We start from the raw sequence: 22,838 nt of genomic DNA on the forward strand, positions 1-22,838 counted from the left end.
GACCAATAAAAGCGCTGCTGCTAACGGCCAGTAGACCAATAGAAATGTGTCTTTGCTCCTCACTCAACAGGAAGAGCAAAAGCATCTTTTCCTCTGAGAAAAGCCTCCAGAGCAGTCTTTTGCTCTTCTTTCAGTGAAGAAATACTCTGTAATTCCGATAAAACTTGCTCGATAGCCACGCTAACGCTAGTTTCATCGGCTGAAGCCGCCATGTTCTTTAGACTGAACTGTCGCGCTTCTCGTTGCGTCACACCTCAACCCGCCTCAAAGCCAACGCTTATTGGACGTTCGTTTGGTGAACGGCTCCAAATTTTCTTTAACGGAGAGTCTCCAGACTGATTAGCGAGTGAAATCTTGATCAGGATGGTCTCACGAGGCTACCCCCCCCCACAGAAAAACAATAATGGGACAAAACTCACTCCATAGCCTAAAACAGTCATTTCAGTTCGGTATGAAATAAAAAAGGAGGAATTTTGTAAAAGCATGAAAGAGGATGTATGATGTCGTGGGCTTGTTTCGCCTCCATAGGATCCGAGATTTTTATTTTTCTGTTTGGGGGGGGGGGTTGCGTAAATCATTACCAATAACTGTGCCACACGTGTTTTTATTTAAAAATAATCCTGAATGCTGATGAGTAACTGTAGTAAAAACAAAGGTTTTTTCCATGGTTTCAGTGTTAGGATACGCTAACGCGATTAAAGACTCGTTAGGACGCCTTTACAGGAGATCCCAACGACTCGTAGGTAAACCCGATTCTTCCTTCTGAACTCTAAACTGAATTAGCAGAGAAAAAAAAGGGCAGAACGGAAATGCAAACTGATCCATGATGAAGAGGAGCTTCCTCCTGCCGATTCCTTTGGCCTTGCTAATGAGCCTGAGGCGCCGTCTCTTCCCATTCCCATCCAGCGGATTGTTAGCGGTGCTAACTGGTGTGCGGGTGATCCCGTGTTCTTCTCTTCTCTAATCGGCGGCAGGCTTTTAACCGTTCAGGAGGTAGACCACCAGCTCATAGGTGCACATCATGATGGCGGTGTTGGGGATCTGGCGTACCAGGTGGGTGGTGAGGCCGCGGTACAGGGCCCGGTAGCCCTCCTCTCTGGGAACTGTGGTTAGAGTCTGGAAAAAGGAGCAATACTTGGTGCCCTCCTCTCGTAGCCTGGTGCGGATTACCTCTGCAAATGGAAAATGCAACGTTAAAAACAACCTTTGGCGTTTATTCAAGTGGCTAAAACATCTCTGACTCTCACCATGAGGATAAGCAATAGATGTGGCACAAGTCTTAGAAGTGGCGGCGGCGAGCATCATCCCGAAAAAGTCCCAAGCGTCTTTTGATGCATCCTCTTCCTCCTCCATGTTCTGTGGCGTTTTGGCCACCAGGAGGCGCCGCTTAATGTTTTCATAGATAACAAAGTGGATCACAGTCTCTGAGATGCCGGCGTAGGACGCAGACATTCCCCTATAGAAGCCCCGCAGGCCGTCCGCTTTATAAACACGACGGACGCAATCCAACGCGCTCATCCTTCGCTCCCCTCGGTTCCTGAAAACGGAAAAAACACAAACGGGAGAATTAGAGGCAGTGAGACGAGGAAGAAACACCCAGAGGGTTCAGATCGGCATAAACGGAGACGAGTGAAAAACCGGTGGGAGGCGACATGGAGAAGATGAGCCGCAGGAGTCGTTTCCTCCTGACATGAAGCCAAACTTTTAGACTTTAGACAGATTTAATTTTCATTTTGTTTACACAAAAAAGAAATTTTATTGGAAACAGATCCCTCAAACTGCAGTCAGTCTACGACGGCCTTTTAAGAAACCTTCAGTCCAGATTAGATTTAGGAAAAAAAACACATTTATGTTGGCAGATTGTTAAACTTTAGATAAAATTTCGTTGCTCTAATGAGTCTGCATTTTTTTTCTCTCCCAAAACAAGCTGAGAAGTATGGAGGACCAACTCTGCCATAATTAAAAATAAATAAATGCTCAATAAATAAATAAGCATACAATTAACTGCCACCAAAAACACAATAAACAAATAAATGTAAGTAGAAATTAAATTATACAGTGAGACATAAATGTATATAACTCTTTTAATTAGCTTCTTTATTTATTTCCCTTTGTAATATTTACGGTATTTATTTTTTTGTCCTTTATAATCTTCAACTTTATTTTTTAATTACTTATATTTTTAAGTATTTATTTATGCGTATGTTATAATATTTTTGTCCGTTGTATTCTTCTTTTATATTTTTTTACCCTAGTTATTTCTTCGCTCTATTTATTTCTGCCCTTTTTACTGTGATCAGTGATCATCCGAATGCCTTTCCACATCCTCATGGTGTTGCCGTCGTCGTGGAAAAGATCCTGGATCTTCTGGCTGTGGTTCTGCTTCTCTGATCTGATGGTTTAAGTTGCCACACGCTGTTCTTAGTTCCTCTTTATCACCAGACTTGAAAGCTGAGTTCGGTGCTTTTAGCGATTTCTGAACCTCTCTATTTATCCAGGGTGGTGATGTTCCTTTTGAGGCTGACGTCCTCCATGCATTTGTTGATGTAGGCTGACACAGTCATGGCATACTCATCAATATTTAATAAGTTATCATATGTTGCTGCAGCCTTGAAGATGTTCCAGTCAGAGAATTCAACACAGTCTTGTAGTGTCTCCATGGCGCCCTCAGACCACACTCTGACCTCTTTAACTGTCGGTTTAGCGCTGATCAGCTGCGGCTTGTATGCAGGGATAAGCATGACAGATAGGTCAGATGGGTCTGATGACCAGAGGTGGGAGCTGCTCTGAATGCATCTTTGATGTCAGAGTAAACCAGGTCTAAAGTGTTTTCACCCCGAGTTGCAAAGTCCACATGTTGGTAAAAATGAGGGAGAACTTTCTTCTTGGTAAAATCCCCAGCAATGATAAAAACAGCCTCTGTGTGCAGACTGGAGCTCAGAGATAGTCTGGTATAGAGTCTTCATGGCCTCTTTAGTGTTAGCGCTAGGGGGCACAAAAACAGCAGTGATGCTAACCGCACTGAACGCTCTGGGCAGATAGAACGGCCTGCAGTTAACAGTCGGAAACTTGAGATATATATACATATACAGGTGCTGGTCATAAAATTAGAATATCATGAAAAAGTTGATTGATTTCAGTAATTCCATTTAAAAAGTGAAACTTGTATATTATATTCATACATTACATACAAACTCATATATTTCAGATGTTTATTTTGTTTAATTTTGATGATTACAAATGACAACAAATGAAAATCTCAAATTCATCATATCAGAAAATTAGAATATTGTGAAAAGGTTCAAAATTGATGGCCCCTGGTGCCACACTCTAATCAGCTAATTAACTCAAACCACCTGCAAAAGCCTTTAAATGGTCTTTCAGTCTAGTTCTATAGGCTACACAATCATGGGGAAGACTGCTGACTTGACAGTTGTCCAAAAGACGACCATCGACACCTTGCACAAGGAGGGCAAGACACAAAAGGTCATCGCTAAAGAGGCTGGCTGTTCACAGAGCTCAGTGTCCAAGCACATTAATAGAGAGGCGAAGGGAAGGAAAAGATGTGGTCGAAAAAAGTGTACAAGCAAGAGAGATAACCGCACCCTGGAGAGGATTGTGAAACAAAACCCATTCAAAAATGTGGGGGAGATTCACAAAGAGTGGACTGCAGCTGGAGTGAGTGCTTCAAGAACCACCACACACAGACGTATGAAAGACATGGGTTTCTGCTGTCGCATTCCTTGTGTCAAGCCACTCTTGAACCACAGACAGCGTCAGAAGCGTCTAAAGAGAAACAGGACTGGACTGCTGGTGAGTGGTCCAAAGTCATGTTCTCTGATGAAAGTAAATTTTGCATTTCCTTTGGAAATCAAGGTCCCAGAGTCTGGAGGAAAAGAAGAGAGGCACTTCATCCACGTTGCTTGAAGTCCAGTGTAAAGTTTCCACAGTCAGTGATGGTTTGGGGTGCCATGTCATCTGCTGGTGTTGGTCCATTGTGTTTTCTGAGGTCCAGGGTCAACGCAGCCACATACCAGGAAGTTTTAGAGCACTTCATGCTTCCTGCAGCTGACCAACTTTTTGGAGATGCAGATTTCATTTTCCAACAGGACTTGGCACCTGCACACAGTGCCAAAGCTACCAGTACCTGGTTGAAGGACCATGGTATCCCTGTTCTTAATTGGCCAGCAAACTCTCCTGACCTTAACCCCATAGAAAATCTATGGGGTATTGTGAAGAAGAAGATGCAATACACCAGACCCAACAATTCAGAAGAGCTAAAAGCCACTATTAGGGCAACCTGGGCTATCATAACACCTGAGCAGTGCCACAGACTGATCGACTCCATGCCACGCCGCATTGCTGCAGTAATACAGGCCAAAGGAGGCCCAACTAAATACTGAGTGCTGTACATGCTCATACTTTTCATGTTCATACTTTTCAGTTGGCCAACATTTCTATAAATCCTTTGTTTTTATTGGTCTTCAGTAATATTCTAATTTTCTGATATGATGAATTTGAGATTTTCATTTGTTGTCATTTGTAATCATCAAAATTAAACAAAATAAACATCTGAAATATATGAGTTTGTATGTAATGTATGAATATAATATACAAGTTTCACTTTTTAAATGGAATTACTGAAATCAATCTACTTTTTCATGATATTCTAATTTTATGACCAGCACCTGTATACACCCTACGGTTCAAAAGTTTGGGGTCACATTGAAATGTCCTTATTTTTGAAGGAAAAGCACTGTACTTTTCAATAAAGATAACTTTAAACTAGTCTTAACTTTAAAGAAATACACTCTATACATTGCTAATGTGGTAAATCACTATTCTAGCTGCAAATGTCTAGTTTTTGTTGCAATATCTCCATAGGTGTATAGAGGCCCATTTCCAGCAACTATAACTCCAGTGTTCTAATGGTACAATGTGTTTGCTCATTGGCTCAGAAGGCTAATTGATGATTAGAAAACCCTCATGTTCACACATCTGAAAACAGTTTAGCTCGTTACAGAAGCTACATAACTGACCTTCCTTTGAGCAGATTGAGTTTCTGGAGCATCACATTTGTGGGGTCGATTAAACGCTCAAAATGGCCAGAAAAAGAGAACTTTCATCTGAAACTCGAAAGTCTATTCTTGTTCTTAGAAATGAAGGCTATTCCATGCGAGAAATTGCTTAGAAATTGAAGATTTCCTACAACGGTGTGTACTACTCCCTTCAGAGGACAGCACAAACAGGCTACTGCGGGTACTATTTAATGAAGATGCCAGTTGGGGACCTGTGAGGCGTCTGTTTCTTAAACTAGAGATTCTAATGTACTTATTTTCTTGCTCAGTTGTGCAACGCGGCCTCCCACTTCTTTTTCTACTCTGGTTAGAGCCTGTTTTTGTGTATATATATATATATATATAATCTGAATTGAATTAAAATTAAAGCAGAAGAGAAAAGGACTTTTCCTTTTGTAGCCTTTGCAAGTTGAACAGAGGACATCTTAGCTCTGTCCCAAACATGGATCTGCAAAGCTTAAACTATTTAGCATTCCGTGAAAAACAGCTCCCAAAGCAGCTGGTGGTGTTGTTCCCACCAGAACCATCCTGCAGTTTCTAAATCTGCCATCCAAGTGTAATATTTACCTTGCATCCAACTGTAGGCGCGTCTTTATGAGCCATATTGGATTTGTAGCTGTGATGGCGGTGAAACCTAAAGGGAGGGGAAAGGAAGGAGAAGATTACACATCCAGAAACTTCCAAAACGTAATAAGCTTTATTTAAATGTGCAGTCAGTGACATCTAACTGTACTGTAACATCACAGCAATGTGTCTAAGTTCTTAGGTTCAAGTCGGTAAGACAATAAATCGCTAAAAAATTTGTTTTATAAGAACATGAATCTAAAAGTCCATAAAGGCATCTGACAGAAGAAATGGACGGTGGGGGGTGTAACAGGGAGGCTTTATTTATCTCTAACAGCTTCAACAGATCGAAGGAAAAGAGTATAGTAAGAGAAGAGGACAGAAACAGGAAGCAGAAAGAGGCACAGATCTGTGGTGAGTACTCACGCAGACCCAAGTAACTCCTGACAGATGCAGCTAGAGACCCCTGGTGGTGTGGGGGTCTCATGCCCTTGCGAGAGGAGAGCTACGGTAGGGTAAAAGCCTAAAACAGACACAGGCTAGTGTGTAGCAACATGACCGGCATGCAACCATTTGTCTCCCACTCCCCCACATTTACACAGAAGGATTCAACCCCCCCCCCCCCCAAAAAAAATACCCCCTGGTAGAACCCATCACCTTCAAACAGACCTCAGAAGAAAGCATCAGGGACAGATGAACATTACAAGTTATAATTTAAGAAAACTTTTTAGTGCTATCTAGGGCTGCAACTAACGATTATTTTAAAAATCGATGAATCGGACGATTATTTTTTCGATTAATCGATGAATCGGACAAAAAATATTTTTTATATTAACCTCTTTATTCCAAAATAAACATTATAGACAGAACAAACAAGCACACAAGTACAGGTTGCTCATTAACTGTACTGGTGCAATATGAAAAATAAATGTTTGTGTTAAAACTACGCAAACTTACATGAGAAATGTAGATGTACATCCACAAAATATAGGGTACTTTGTTTCATAAAGCGCAAAAAAAGACATTTTTGTTTTTAAAAGCCTCTAAGGGGTTCAAACAATAGGCCCCCCCATTTCAACAAATGAGTTTTTTTAGACTAGAAGAGTTCTGCCTTTTAAGACAGGAAAGTACAGCAGTTAAAGTTGCTACTTGAGAAAATACTGAACCATAGAGATAAAAATAGCCCTGTGATTCAAATTATAAATTGTATTTGGAATAAAAATGAGAGAACTAGGGGTGCTAAAAAACACATCCTCCAAAGACAGATCTTTACATGGGAATGTGGCATATAATTAATTGACATATTACTGATCTTGCTGGATTTTATTCTGCTTTACTTCTATAAATTGCAGGATCATCTTTACTTTATCTTTGCCAGAAGATTTAAACTTTAAAAGCCTTGCCCTCATAATTTGCAAGTTAATTTCTTTATAAAGTAAATGTAAACGCTGCTTAAGCTAATTCAAATGAAATGAAAAGTAAAATAAGTAGCCAACCTTATCACTGTCTGTAACCTACTAACAAGATAAGGAAAGCATCAGATGAGCTACCTGAGAAACTAACGTAACGTTTCCCCACTTTAAAACCAAACAAACATGGTGGTTCCGTGCCATGTTAATTTCTTTTGAAAAAAGTTGCATGTTATCACTTTTTTCACTTTACAAAGCGCAGGCTATTTTAATTATTGTGATCAATTTGCGCCGTCAATCCCGGTGCATGCGCGCTTCATTTGCAGTCTGGACGCTGAGGCTTTGACTGAGAGGGACTCCTGCCGGAAAACGCGGTTGGGGTGGGGGAGGCGCCCCACGGCAGAGTAGGAATGATACATGCTTTCACGTAAGAGTCTCCAAAAGCCACCAGTGACACCGAAAAAAGTCGCCAGATTTGTCGCTAGTCGCTTTTTTGAAAAATAGTCGCTGGAGGGGTCTGAAAAGTCGCGGAGTTGGCAACACTGCTCCTGCGGCGCTGACTCGCTCTGCCGTATTTTTTTTCCTTCCTCTTTCAGTCAAGAGGCAGTGATGACGGCGCAGCGGATGACGCAATAATCGCGCGACACAACTAATCGATGATGAAATTCGTTGCCAACGCTTTTAAAAGTCGATTTTTATCGATTTTATCGATTCGTTGTTGCAGCCCTAGTGCTATCTAACATTTAAACAATAGAATTTAAAATCCTCCTTCTCACATATAAAGCCTTAAATGGCCAAGCTCCATCTGATATCAGAGATCTGATTGTTCCTTATGTTCCTAACAGAGCACTTCGCTCTCAATCTGCAGGTTTACTAGTGGTTCCTAGAATTTCTAAAACTAGAATGGGAGGCAGATCTTTTAGTTATCAGGCTCCTCTCCTGTGGAACCAGCTATACCTCTATGCTACTATAGGCTTAGGCTGCTGGAGGACATGGAGACAACTTTTCATCATTCAACTTCTAACCTAATGCTCTCTTTTTTTTTTTCCCATCATAGCAGCTTCATCTGGTCTGTTCCAGTTTAACTGACATCATCCTAGAGGTAAAAGTATCAGCTGTGCTGCTTTCATCAAACCCTTAGATTGAAGATGGTAAAGTTATGTCTGTTTTTCAGTGCTTAATTCTGTTTCTCTCCTATAGGCTCAGCTCTTACTGTGCTCTCTTTCATCCTTTGACATGAATACTGACTGTCTATTTAAATGCTTCTTTCCCCGACTGATCCCCTGTGGAGCTAGTTTACTGTTAGCTTTTCTAACATAATGTGGGCAGTGTGCCGGAGCTAACAGGAGAAAAAAAATACTGAGGTCCAGACCTCCCGGTCCTCAGTGGTAGCTACGGCTACGTTTTTAACGTTGGAGTCTTGTAGAACAGCTTACGCCGCTTTGCTATGCTACTGAATTGTAATTCTAACTTTGATTTATAAATGCATCTAGGGCGAATTAGCCTGGTGCCGTGGATTAACCGCTAGTTTAAACTCTATGGCTGTGTCTGAATGTCCGTCCTAATCACTATATAGTGGTTACCTCATTTTAGATGAGTGTTCGGACATCTAGTGGATGAAAAAGTAGTGAACTCGGAAATTCCCACAATTCACCCTGAAACGTAGTGATCGTAGTGACAAGCAGATATATCCCAGAATGCTTTGCAAGAGCTCTCTTAGCAAAGCATTGTTGCATTCGTTGTCATAGCAGAGCATTGTTACTACCCGACAGCGGCCACTGATAACAAAGATGGCATATGCACCATGTGGGGAGGCGGAGTTACGTGACCAACGGGGAGTGAAAAGTAGTGATCATCTGTCTGACCGGTCAGTTAACCGAGTTCACTATAGAGTATATAGTATATAGTGATGGAGGGATTTAGGGGTTAGGGCGGACGTTCGAACATAGCCTATGATTCAAACATCAGACTTCTGTATAACGGTTTGTCTCTGTCAGTTTTCTGTCCCTATAAAATGAACGAAATACATTTCTTTTTGAGTTTTTTTACAGCACTAGGGGCTCGTTTTTTTTCAACAGGCTGACACGAAAGGGGGTTCAACTCCGCTAGATGGATTTGCTCCGCATATCCATCTGGAAACCTTCCGTTGAAGTAATTTTGGGAAGGGGCGAAAATACTGGTTAGCTGATTGGCCTATGTTGGGGATAGACGGGCCAAATAAACCAATCAGATCAACGAAGCATATGACGTACTAACAGAGCAACGACGAAGAGGAGCCAATTGATAGATCAAAGTCTTGCCGAAACCAGTCGGGAGAAGAGCAAAAACATATTTTCCTCTGGGAAAAGCCTCCAGAGCAGTGTTTTGCTCTTCTTTCAGTAAAGAAATATTCTGTAATTCCGATAAAACTTGCTCGATAGCCACGCTAACGCTAGTTTCATCGGCTGAAGCCGCCATGTTCTTTAGACTGAACTGTCGCGCTTCTCGTTGAGTCACACCTCAACCCGCCTCAAAGCCAACGCTGATTGGACGTTCGTTTGGTGAACGGCTCCACATTTTCTTTAACGGAGAGTCTCCAGACTGATCTGAAACCTTGAAAGCTCGCGAGATCAGGATGGTCTCACGAGGCTAGAGATATGCGGCAAAGGACCACAGGCTGGATTCAAACCCAGGTCGCCCGAGTCGAGGACTAAGGCCTTCATACATGGGTTGTGTGCGCTTACCACCTGCATGGCCGAAATAAATAAATTAATAAGCGTTTGTTGCAGTCGCTGCCAGAGCTTTGACTGTTACCATGGTGATGACAGCTTATCGTTCTGGTTGTGCGAGGGAAGGCCATCGCAAAGGGGAGGGTGCAGTTATACCCAGCAGCGCCATGAAGGGGAGCTAGTTCAGCAGCGAGGGGGCTTCACAGCAAGTAAAGTATGAGGTGAGCAGGTGGAGGAAGGAGCCTTTATCTGTAACAGCGCTCCATGACAGGAGCTGGTGCTTTAATTTGTTGACAGTCCATCCAGCTCAGCCTAACGGCGCCAACACTGAGGAATGTGTGGAGTGGAAGTGAAGTTATGCCCGCTGACACATGCCAACCTAGAGCTTTAAAAGGCCAAAGTTACGGTCGGCTAACGGCATTCGGTAGAGGACTGCAGTCTCCTCAGATACCACAGACCCTCAAAGCTGTGGCGGCTCGACTGTCTGATCCGTTTTGGCTTGGTTTAACGTTTCCAGAGTGATCAGTCCCTCAGAGGAGGAATCTACAAATGGCACCGCTGCTTTATAGCATCCAACTGAGATTTTAGCAAAAGCAGATGTTTGCAAAAGGTTTGACAACCTCAATGCATCTTTGAGGTATTCTATGTAAAGGTACAATTTAAAGTATTGTATATTTATCATGAGGCAGAATATTGAACCTAAATCCTTTCCATCACTGTGATCAGGGCCGCTGCTTCTCTATTCTACAGCAGGGATTCCCAAACATTTCACAAAGTCACACAAAACAATTAAATGCTACGATGTATTAGGGCCAGGCTAGAGAGTTATTTTATTTAAATATGAGAATAAAGTCATAATATTACAAGAATAACGACATAACATTATGAGAATAAAGTCGTACATTTACGAGAATTAACGATAAAGTTGCAAAACAACAAGAATGAAGTCATCAGACAACAAGCCGATTCATAAAGAAAGCTTGGAGCTCCGCCCATCAGATGACGGCCGACCAGCTCCACCAATCAGCAACCAGAGTCCACTTTGACATCCTGCCCAGTTTGATGCTGCTGCTAAAAGATTTCCTGATTTGTCAAAAATAAAACTTGTTTTTCGTAATTTTCGTGACTATTGTCTTTGTGACTTTATTCTCGCAATTTTACGCCTTTATTCTCGCAATTTTATACCTTTATTCTCGCAATTTTACACCTTTATTCTCGTTGAAGCTTTATTCTAATGTAACGCCTTTATTTTCATAATTTTACGACTATTCTCGTAATTTTATGACTTTATACTCGTAATTTTATGACTTTATTCTCGCAATTTTACGACTTTATTCTCGTTGAAGCTTTATTCTAATGTAACGCCTTTATTTTCATAATTTTACGACTTTATTCTTGTAATTTTATTACTTTATTCCCCTGAATTTATTACTTTATTCACGAAATAATAAAAAAAATAATAATCTCTTGCCTGGTCCTAATACGATCCACTAAAAATACATATTTACCTAAATGATTCCCTATTCATTTACAGAAGTGAACTAATTATATTTATTTTAAACATATTTATTTTTATTAAAAAGGCATTTAACTAGTTATTGCACCATTTGAAATTATTTTTTTTTTATCTAATATCTGACTTTCAATTATTTAATATAATATTTAATTGGCGTTTTCTTTCTGATAAGTATCCTTCCTTCTAGGTACGTTTTTGGTTCCTGTCTGGTTAATAAAATAAAGCGTTTAAAGGCAGAAAGACTGCCTGGAAGCCGTTTCTTTCTGAAAAGAAAAATGATTTAAATCCAAGCCGCTCTTTTAAAGTCGACTGGGACATTTAATCCATATTATGGACGTAGAATCTACAGACGGATCAGTTTTCAGTTTTAGCCAGACTGGATTTGAGTCAAACAGTATCAGAAACTTTTAATTTTAATCTCGGAAAACGACGCCGTTATCTGAACACAGACTGAATATTATATTTTAACATCGTTTTTTCCTCTCTCCATTTTCCTGTACAGCCCCAGTTGCTGATGTGTATCGTTTTATTTAGGGGTGTTCAACTATATAAGGCCTGTTAGTAATACATCAAACTTTTTTTTTTATGGAGTGGATTTTGTTACATTATTGTTGAAAGCAAAAACATATTTTGTAAATTAAAGTTTGAAGAAACAAAAATTCCTGAAGATAATCCAGAAATAATAGATTAAAAAAAGGTTTTAATTGCAAACTAAGAGCAGATTTTCAATATTGGTCTATTTTTAAGTATTTTATATCTTAATTTTGCTATTCTTTTATTTTCAATATTTGTTTATATTTCTATTTTTATAAATTAACTCTTTTTTTCTGTTCAAATTGCATTTATCAGATCACATTTTCTTTACTTCCAGGGGGCGGGGCTTCCTCTGGAGCAAAGAAGCATTTCTATTGGTCAGCATGAACGTTAGCAGCAATGTTTTCATTGGTCAGGAACGAGCGTTTGGATCGAAGCGAAGAGATTGGGATCTTTGAAAAGCAATATGAGAAGAATGAAATTCGTAAAACTCAATTTAAAAAAATTATAATTATAAAGTAATTTGGAAAAAAAAAATATTGGAAAAATAACATTTGTAAAATAAAATGGAAAATATAAAATCTGCACAAAATACAGAAGATTTAAAAACAAATGTTAATTTAGAAAAGCAAAAATAATGATGCTCATTGTTACTTTCCAAGTTGGAGAAAGTGGGATTATTTTCTCTGCTGGCTGGTTGGAACAATGCGGCTCCTTCTACAGTCCGGTTTTCTCCGGTTTTCTCTCAAACCTGAACTTATGGCACCAAAGTAACTAAAAGCAACTGAAAACAAAGCTGCTTCTGTCAGGTTGATCTCATGGTTACCTGCCATCCCAGCCGACAGCATGTGCACCTGCGTGGAGTCCGGTTCCAGGACGCCGTTCAGCTTCTCTTTGGCGGTGGAATAAGCGGCGAAGTAGATAGCCCTGTTAGGGAAAAAAAACAAGGGATTAAATGAGCCACGCTGTTGGGTTGTTTTAGCTACAGCCTCTTAATTAAACACTCAGCCTCTCGTTTAATGAGCTTGAAACATTTATTAGGCGAAATGCTGAAGGCACAAATAATTTTACAGCAAAATTCAGCCTCTTCAGACAAACACGGCATTCAGAAAGTAAAGTGCAGCGGGTTCGGTTTAATGGATGCATTTAGTCTGTTAAATAACTAATTATGATCATGTTTAAACATCTAATTATCTATAAGTGTTTGTTCTGTTTCAGCACCCAGGCTGCCTGAGCTCATCCGTCACACCGTAACTCCGTTAGCAGCGTCTCTTTAGCTTTTATGCTGCGACGGCACAATTTGTGTTTGATTTAACTAAACACTCCAGAAACTCTGAGCAGCAGCACCTGCTCGCCTCGGCAGCAGCCCGCCGCCATTAGTCCTCGCCTTCCTCCTCTCAACGGGGAGCCTCTCAGCTTCCTAATCACACTCCGGCTGTTGTTGCAGCGTCTCCGAAGCTCAAACTGCTGAGAAAGCCGTGAGCTAACGACGGCGCGGCCCTGATGCTTCCATGTTTCTAAGGAACGTCCCGAGTTGCACCTGATCAAGGTGCTCCTCGTCTACGTTAGTTAAACAAACCGCTTCGAACTGACAGTGATTAATATTAGGGTGAGCATGGATTTCATTTTGTCCCTCTTTTCAAACGTCTGTTGGTCCACGTTTTATTGTCCAAAAGCAAATTTACGCTACAGTACACAGACATTCGTTGAGCACTAAGACCAAGCGGAAAACCGCGGATCAAGCTGAGGCTCGCTTCCCTGAGTCCCAGGAAGAAGGTTGGTGGGACTAATGGCAGAAAATGGGAGACATACAAATAGGGATGCACGATATTGGGATTTTGGCCGATATCAGATATGCCGATATTTTAAAACTCATGTAGCCGATAACCGATATCGATACCGATGTTAAAGCTGGACAGAAATAAGTAGTCATTGAAAATAGCAGTTTTGTTATCCATTTCTGACACTTTGAAAAATAATATACTCAAATATATTTTCATATGCTGATATCAAATTGATTTTTAAAAACGCGGTATCGATCTATTTTACTTTCAAAATCTCGTGAAATTTCATCGTTCTGTTACAAACTCTCGTGATATTTTGCAAATTCTTGTGAGATTTTGTTAGTAAAATAGATCGATACCGCGTCAATATATCAACATATAAAAATATGGCAACATTTCATGAATTTTCGGGGGATTTCGTAGCATAACGATGACATATAGCAATATTTCATTAGTAAAAGAGATTGATATGGTGTTTTTAAATGGCAATATATCAGCATAGGAAGATATTGGGATATTTTAATGGATCAATATTTTTTCCCTCGTCTTTAGAAGTTTTTAAGTCTGTAAAAAAGATATTTTTGAGGAAGAAGAAGAAGTAGTATATATATTTTTTTAGACTTTAGAAACCCAGAAGCTGATCAAATATCGGGTTAAATATCGGTGGGGTGGCCAATGTCCGATATTCAGTTTTAAGGCCGATACCGATAGGGGGCCGATTATATCGTGCATCCCTACATACAAGAGCATCTCCCTCCATCTGGGGCCCCATGTTAGATCTCATCCTGTGGGATCAAAATGATCATGAGAACTTTGAGCAGAAATCCCAGAACTACAACCAGGAACCGGATGAATGACCGGAGGAACGAAGGCTGCCATCAGTAACACACCAAGCCCAGAGGGACTCGCATCCTGCGGGGCCAGGCGGGGGCCTCTGATATGACGGAACAGGTCCAGACTCATCTGAAGTTTGCCGGAGAACAGATGGATGATGTGGTCAGAACTTTCTGGAACAAACCTGGGGTGTTTGAAGGAGGAAAAAACGCTGCGTTATGTCCCAAGAACATCAAGCCTACTGTGAAGCATGGTGGTGGGGACATCATGCTTTGGGGCAGTTTTTCTGCAAATGGGACAGGATGACTGAGCTCAAAGACCAGAGCGAGGAGTTCGCTCCGCTGCGCTCACAACAAATGTATCGGTCATTAAATCAGACGCCGTATGTGAGCGAGTGTGGAGCGATTTTGCCGAAGCGGCAGGAAAATTAAGGTGAGCGCGGAGTGGATTTTGAGCGGGGCTTCCTGGTGCAACTTTGAGCGGCGGAGCGAATGAGCAAACATCCTCCTGAGCGGGAAGCGGGAACTGCACGGCGCTCCACTCAGTTCACATGTACTGGTGCAAGCAGATATCCATCCAGGTCTCCATAAATAATGTAATTAAGATAAGAGACTTTATTGATCTCACAGCGGAGAAATTTAACTTGTCAAAAGAAGGTGCCGAAAGGAGGAATATTTGCATGGGGTATGTATGGCACGTTCACATATATTAAGGGTGTGCAAAATAATCGCCATGACAATGCATCGCGATTCTAATTTTTGTGATCTACTGCATCGAAAAAAAAAAAAAAAAAAAAAAAGAACAAATTAAATACATGAATGGTTGGCGCAATACAACTTCCAGTCCAGCAGATGTCGCTGCGGATGTGTTGACGCCCGCTGCCTTGTGTCACAAGCATTTCCGGCTGCAGGATACTGCGAAGAGTCATATGAAATAAAACATGGAGGACGCTATGTAAATTCGCCTCGCGGCTCCATCACATTTCAAGTCAGATGCTTGGATGCATTCTGGCTTTAAAAACAAAGAAGGTAAAAACGAAATTGATATGACGCACGTCATTTGCAAAAGGGGAAATATACATTTGAATGTTTTCATTTCATTGTTTTAAAGCAGAGGTCTTCAACAGGGGGTCTGTGACCCCTAGGGGGTCCGCAGAGGTACTGCATGGGGGTCGCAAAGTTTTGGTTAATTACTTATATTCCCCCCTGCAATATTTTCCACTAATTGAAATGTCTTTAAATCTACATTAACATGAATCCAACAGACTGTAGTAAACAGATAAATAGAGGCAGAAGATTTAAGGTGACGTATGTACATTAGGATTTGGTGTGTAGGAGTTCAATGATTTTTGTTGATAAAGTGATCCATCTTTCATAAAAGCTGTGAATTTATTCCATATATGCACAGAGCTAATTGTTTGAATCAGACCTTCATCTGTAAAGACTAAAAACTAATCAGTTTGATCACTACTTTTCTAAACAGTCAAATAATCCATGTTGTTGTTAAAGGTGTTCTCTATAAAGGAGGGAGAAAGCTCACCTGGAAGGTGCCACGCCCACTAAATTCGGCCCCAGGCCTCTGAAGAGAGATCGAGCGCCTTCTTTCTTCAGAATCAACCTGATTAGAAAACACAAAAAACACATTTATTTCACCCCAAATCACATCAGTTTAAAGATTGAACACATTTTTCTTACAACTATGTTGGTCTAAACTCTCTGCTTTGATGTTTTCTGCCGTTATCTGTGAAGAACCTGAGTCGTCCAGGTCATGGTGAAGCTTGAAAGGTTTAGTTTATGCAACGTTCACACCTAAAGCAGCAGAGGCAGCAGGAACAGCTAGTTTACATGCAAAGTCAATGGTTGACGTGCATCACGGCGCAGCAAAAGGTCCCGCAGCTCGTTTTGAGCAGCTGAAGCAGCGGTGCAAACGCACTGCAAACGCAGCAGCAGCTGCTGGAGTTTGAAGAATTGAACTTTAGCTGCTGGACGCGCCACATCGACCAATCAGAGTTGACATGGGAGCTGGCAGACACAGCACTGCTGATGCAGAGCGCTATGATCACTCCTCTGAAACAGTTTATTAACGCCTAAAGTAACTTAGAATGTAGAAACCTGCCGGAAAAACATGTCGACTTTGGTTCCTTGGTTCCTGCAGTTTGGATTATGTACATGAAAACGAGGCGACCGGGCCACGGGCTGCTGTTGAATGGGATTCCCAGTGACAGAGCCCCGCTGGTATGTGGGGGTCTGAGCGGCTCCCATAGAGAAATAATCTTTGAATCTGGATGAACTGACAGACCATGTTTTCAGGAGGACTTTCTCACTTCAACATAGATTCAAACTACTTTTTATCCACTGATCACAGCTAATATAGCTGCCATTGTTCCAGGCAAAGAAAGGACAAGGTAGCTCCGCCCAAAGCGCATCAGACCCGCTTTTCAGCCGTGCAGCCAGAGAGGCTAAGATGCTTCAGCTGCGCGTCAGAACTAAACTTGTACATCAGAAAAGAAGCAGCATATGCATTTTTAGCTGCTCTTGCTGCTATAGGTGTGAACGTAGCATTAGGGATTTGGACGTAAAGTTTTCTAAAGTTTTGCTCCCCCTACAGTATATTAATCTGAGTGCTTCCCACCATCAGTCAGAACTGAAGAAGCTTCTTGGATGAGAGGAGAAACATCTTCTCGTAAACTTCACCTAAATTGAACTTTTCAGGTTTTCTGGCTTTGGTGACAATCATATTTTTGTCAACACCTCTGTGAAACCAAACCAAATTAAAATAAACTTAACTCCAACTTAACAGCAGAGGACCTCTGACTTGACATGAAGCAAATTATATAAAAAATCCCTTATTTCTGGATTCACTGTCAAGGTCACTGAGAAACAATAAATGGTGTACTTTTATTTCCAAGGCTCTTCTTGGATTACTGCCCTCTTACATTTGTACCTTATTTCCACAGTAAAGCCCTGAGATCCAACCATCAGCTGTTCCTCACTGTTCCTTTTGCCCGCACAGAACTGGGGAAGAAAGCCTTTAGCTACGCCGCTCCTTGTGCGTGAAGTTTTTATCTTTAAATGCTTTTAAGTTGAAAGTTTAGGAATTTGAAGCAGCCTCAATGATCTGTAATTGTTTTACTTTGATGAGCTCCGATAGCTCAGCGTGGAAAACAGCAGATCCCAGGCTGTTCTCTAGATCCAGTCTATTCCTCTGCTTGGTTTTAACGCCTTTCACAGCTGAACTAAAACATAAAATAAAAACTTACTTTTTGGTGTATAAAATCTTTTTCAGCAGAGTCCTCGGAAAGCAAAACAGATCCAAGCACTATTTTATTTTACTACCTTATGCTACGCTCAGACCACAAGCAGCAGGAAGAAGGCGAACAAAGAAGCCAAACGAGCCCCATTCCAAGGGATGGACCCGTTTCTATTTGCATGCTTTCTGAACAAAAACCAGGCTTTGTTGGGCTGCTGGATAAAACCTGGAACTCAACGCTATTTCTGACATTTTGAATTGAAAAAGCTTCCTGGATGGAAGAGAAACGTCTTCAAATTAGGAAACAAAGTCCAGTGGATTGTTTTTAACATTTTCTGAGATGACTATGACCTGGTGATGACCTTCACCAGCATATTCTCTACAAAATGTAGAGAATATGGGTCTAAATGCAACTCTGCATCCCATCATCCTAAAATGATGGTTTATTTGCTCTAGTTTGTGTTGGTCTATCCCATTAAATCCCAATAAAAGTATAAATGATTGCAGTCGTGACTTGATACAAACTGTTCGGAGGTAAAGAACTTCTGCTTTTCTGAACAAGAAAGGAAAGCAAAGCTTGGGGCACCAACTTGAGGCAGTGCAGGGGTCCTGGTGGAGACATGCGGGCCACGCTGGTCCCATTGACGGTATTTATCTGAACCTCAGACACATAGAGGGTGATGGAGGACGACTGGAGACGAGTCTTTACCACTTCCAGCGGACACGTCACTATGGCTCCAACCGTGCCCCCACATCTGGGAGAAACACAGAGGTCACAGGCTGAAGGCAGGATAATGAAGACATTAAATAAACATTAACATCTAATTAAAAAATATATATATTTAGCTTAAAGCAAGAAGAGCATGATTTAGTCTTTTATTACAGTGAATTTACTTCCAAACTTAAAAATAAATAAAACCCACGATAGGTCAGCAGGATAGAAGATAATAAAATGGTTATTCATACTGTTTTAAAAGCAACACTTAATAAAGCTTTCCTACACACGTATGGAAGGAATTTTCCTCCGTTATTGTCGCAAAAGTTCTAAATTTAAAAAAAATTAATTAGAGCTGAAAAAATTAATCAGGTTAATCGATTATTGAAATAATCGTCAACTAATTTAGTCATTAATTGGAGTATAGAAACTCTAAAATATGCCTTTAGCTGACAGATCAAACCCCTTAGAGCAGGAATTATACCTAAATAGTAAAATTATATATTAACATTTTGGATTTAAGATATAAACATTTGTTTTCCTCTGTCAATCTGCTTTATCCAGACCCTCTTGGAGTTTAGCCCTTTATCACAGCTGCACAAAAGAAATAAACCAAAGACATCTTCAGAGCGGCCAGTCAGCATCTGGACAGAAAAAGTTAGGAGAAAAGCCCCCGGTGGAGGACTTTATACAAGCCTCTAATCAAAAAACGATATGCTGATCTCCAATGGAGAATTTCACAGGGCGCCATCGCCACAAACTTGTTTTTATCCGTTATTAATGGGGGTGTTTTAAACCAGTGGCCTTTCTGCAGCCTGTCTGAAAATGTGTTCCACGTGTTTATGGAACGCACAAGACTAAAGACAAATTATCAATTCATCTGGGACATTTTTTTCTTTTTTTGTCTTACAAATGGTCTTTTTATAGGAGGAGTTTGCCGGAATAGAATAAATAAGCCAAAGGCCCGACTTTTAAATGTATTCATCAGTGAAGCAAAGATGGCCGTTTATTGTCCTGCAGAGACGGACTGCAGGAGGGAGCTCACCTTGATGCCGTGGTCTGAGGAGGCTAAAGCCAGAATAAGGCTGGAGTTTCACTTCCACAGAGACACACAGAACATGGAGGATTTTATTCAGCTGTGGGGTTTTAACATTTTATTTACCGTGTCAGACGAAGGACAACTACAGTTTAACAGGCTCCTCGTTTGATGATTTTTAACTGTCACTTGCTTTACAATTGATTAAATGTGTTGAATTTTATCTAAATAAAGTGTTGTCAAAAGTCAAGATTTAGTTTGACCTGGGTTTTTTTGTAAATAAATCTTTAAGAAAAATATTGGCTGTCCGATTATTAATGGATTAATTCCAAAAATTGGCAAATAAATTGATTTGCAAAATAGTCGTTAGTTGCAGCCCTAAAATAAATACTAGCTGTAAATGAAACATTAAAAAATACGTCATCAAAAACAGGTTTTGAGAATAGCTGCTGGTTTCTTAAATTTATATTTTTTTAACCTTTTTTTTTTTATTGTTTCTCGTATTTAATAAAAAATGTTTTCTGACATATTTTCAAGTTCTATTCAAGACAATTCCTCATTTTATCGTTTTCATTTTTTTAAAAAACACTTTTTTAACAAGTTTTGATTTTGTTTTTCAAATGTTTGATCTTTTTTGAAAAGTAAGAAGAATGCAATTTGTAAAACTCAGAAATAAAAGAGATAAGAAAAAACTAAATAATGTTTTTTTTTATAAAATGTGGAAAAAATAGCAAAGAAAACCCCAAAACTTTTTTATTAAAAAATTTTTCAAAGTTAAAATTCTGGATTGCATCTTTTTTTTTTCCATTTACAAAACTTTTTTTTAATTAATTTCCTACAGATGCACGAGTACGGATTTATACTCGTGCATATTCTCCTTTTTCAAAGTGAATATCCTGCTGGTAAGAAAACATTTCAAGAAGCAACTCGGCTGTATTATGATCGCTCTAATCTCAGGCAGGCTGATAAAGGAAGGGAGCACAGAAACCACCTGTACATGCGCTCCACGGTGGAGCTGATCCAGGCAGGACTGCACCGGGCTGGGCGGAGCCGGGCCAGATCAGAGGAAGGAGCGTCACATGCAGCTTTCTCTCATTATGGTTAATTTTCAACCCACGACAAGCAGACCAACACGGATCCGGTTTGATACTCGAACCGAATGCCGCTACTGTGCAAAAACTCGAGAAGCCTCACTAGTCAGCGCATGTGGAGATGAGCTAATGTTTGAGTTATTTGACACGTACCAAATGGGTGCAGGTCTCACCTCTCAAAGGATTATTTGTTTATTAAATGCAGCTTTTAAAAGTGGGGAAAAAAACAACATACGGTAATTTTAAATATGGCCTATCACTTTTCCACATCTAGTTACCCCAGTATTAAAATAAAACTTTTAAGGACAGATAGCAAAACAGTGCTCAGCACTTTATCCCTTCCACTCCTCTTTTTATTTCTTTCATTTTATTTCTCACACGGGGCCGGGTTTTGATAAAGGTTTTAAGGGAGCTTTTATTGTTTGGGAGCAACTTCTGCAAAGATCAGGCACTAAATGCAACCTGGTCTCCTGAGATCGATAATTTTTTACCATAAGCATTAGAAAATATGTACAAATTAGCTTATATCATAGGACATGTTTAATGACAGCTTCTTAAATAACTGCATATACTGATTTTAGGGCTAAAAAAATAAGATTAATCGATTATTGAACTAATCGTCAACCAATTTAGTAACCGATTAATCATTAACTGGAGCATTAGAGATTCTAAAAAATGCATTTAGCTGACAGAGAAATCCACTTACAGCAGTAATTGTATTAAAAATATAAAAATATACATTAAAATTTTTGATTTAAGATAAAAAAAATCTGCTTTATCCAGAACTCCTCAAGTGGAAAAGTTTTAGTTCCATTTCCTAAAAAAATCCTCTATTAGGAACTTTTGGCTATCTGATTATTAATAATTAAAAAATAAACAGATTAATAAACTAATTTGCAAAATAATCTTTAGTTGCAGCTTTAATTAATTAAGCTTTTTATTAGCAACCTTGAGATGACATTAGTTCTGAAATAAAGACTGCAGACAAAACTAACTCACAGAAGATCAAAGCAGCGTTTAAAATCATTTTTAAAGAAGCTAAATCTGATTAGCCACTAATCTAACCAGGTAAGAAACATGCAGATGTTTTATTATTTATACTTAAACTCATGGCGAGTTTCTCATAAATGCTGTTTATTATAAAAACTGTTCATGCCCAGATATTTTAATGTTTTATCCTCTCACTGACATGCTTATAAAACCCAGGAGTTGGTTGATAAAAACAGAAGGCGTGCCTACATGCTAACCATCTCATTCATATATAACCGTCATTGAAGTGGCAGCGCGTGCCGCTGGATAATAAATAATACAGCCGTGTTAGCTCGGAGCTAACAGGCTGGTGTTTAAGCTAACCACATTAAATTACACATCTGAAATTATTCCACTAAAATAAAAACAACGCTGCTATACTGGGAAGCTTTTAACTAGCCTTTAGCTGCTAGCACAGAGCTAACTAGCTTAGCCTAGCTGGCGTACATGGCTAGATGATACTCACCCTCCAGCAAACAGGTGAACTAAAGTATCTCTCTGACTCATTGTAGATCATATTCGGGGACCGTCCGCAGGGCGCCGCTTAGCAACGGAGGGAGCTGAGGGTGTCAGGCCGGGGGTGAAGGGGCAGAGCCGCCCCTAACGACAGAACAAGCGGCTCTCTGTTCGAGGTCAGCTGCGTACAATCCACAGCAGGTAACAGCTACTCCGGCTAGCTGGCGTTAGCTCGGGAAGCTAACCGCTTTCCGAAGCTAAAGGTTGATGTCGCAGCACGAGCTTTAGCGTCTCGTCCTTCTGAAAACGGGAAACTAGTTTATTTTTCTGTATTGTAATAAATTATTTCCAGGGCTGGACCTGTTCAGGGGGGAGGACTGGCTATGTCTGACCTCCTCACGTTGACGTGTTTTGCCTCACTGTGTGCTCAGTGGGAGGGCGGGGCGCCATGTTTGTCAACCAATGAGAAGCCGCAAAACAAAAGAAGCGATTGGCTGAAGGCTGCCTAAGCCCCGCCCTGTCACTACTCATTCACGTGATAGCGGCCTTTATTATGAAGAGCAGAGATCAACGAGGCTATCAGATCAGTTTGCAAGAATCATTCAGAAAGACCCTGAACCCCACACTGCTCCCCGCAGGACCCACAATGGCAGCCCACTGCTTCCCCAGGGGATGAGTTTATGACAATAACACGCTGGAGAAAAAAAGGAATCCACTTTCAAAGTCATAATAATGAGTTACAAAGTCAATTATAAGATAAAACCTCATAATTATGAGAAAAAGAGTCATAATTATGAGATTCAAAGTATTTCTTTTAATAACACTTTTAAGCTCT

General features: G+C 40.3%; 1 protein-coding gene across 1 annotated transcript; it reads right to left on the reverse strand.

Moving 5' to 3' along the window:
* Window positions 1–556: 556 nt before the first annotated feature.
* LOC119792568 (solute carrier family 25 member 36-A-like) lies at window positions 557–22,426 on the reverse strand. Its single transcript, XM_038299273.1, has 7 exons — window positions 22,014–22,426; window positions 18,267–18,431; window positions 15,967–16,044; window positions 12,636–12,736; window positions 5,646–5,712; window positions 1,248–1,537; window positions 557–1,172 (listed from the first exon to the last, which is right to left on the reverse strand). The coding sequence occupies exons 1-7, from the start codon at window positions 22,052–22,054 to the stop codon at window positions 979–981; spliced, it is 936 nt and encodes a 311-aa protein (XP_038155201.1). The 5' UTR covers window positions 22,055–22,426; the 3' UTR covers window positions 557–978.
* Between the last annotated feature and the right edge of the window lie 412 nt (window positions 22,427–22,838).

The sequence above is a fragment of the Cyprinodon tularosa genome, unplaced genomic scaffold (assembly GCF_016077235.1).
Source record: "Cyprinodon tularosa strain WSP-4 unplaced genomic scaffold, ASM1607723v1 ctg421, whole genome shotgun sequence".
NCBI classification, from domain to species: domain Eukaryota; kingdom Metazoa; phylum Chordata; class Actinopteri; order Cyprinodontiformes; family Cyprinodontidae; genus Cyprinodon; species Cyprinodon tularosa.

Coding starts and splice junctions, on each gene's coding strand:
- LOC119792568 (XM_038299273.1), bottom strand. CDS start 22,054: ATGAGTCAGAGAGATACTTTAGTTCACCTGTTTGCTGGAGG. Junction 18,432..22,013: donor GTTCACCTGTTTGCTGGAGG/GTGAGTATCATC, acceptor TGTTTCTCCCAG/ATGTGGGGGCACGGTTGGAG. Junction 1,173..1,247: donor ATCTATTGCTTATCCTCATG/GTGAGAGTCAGA, acceptor TTCCATTTGCAG/AGGTAATCCGCACCAGGCTA.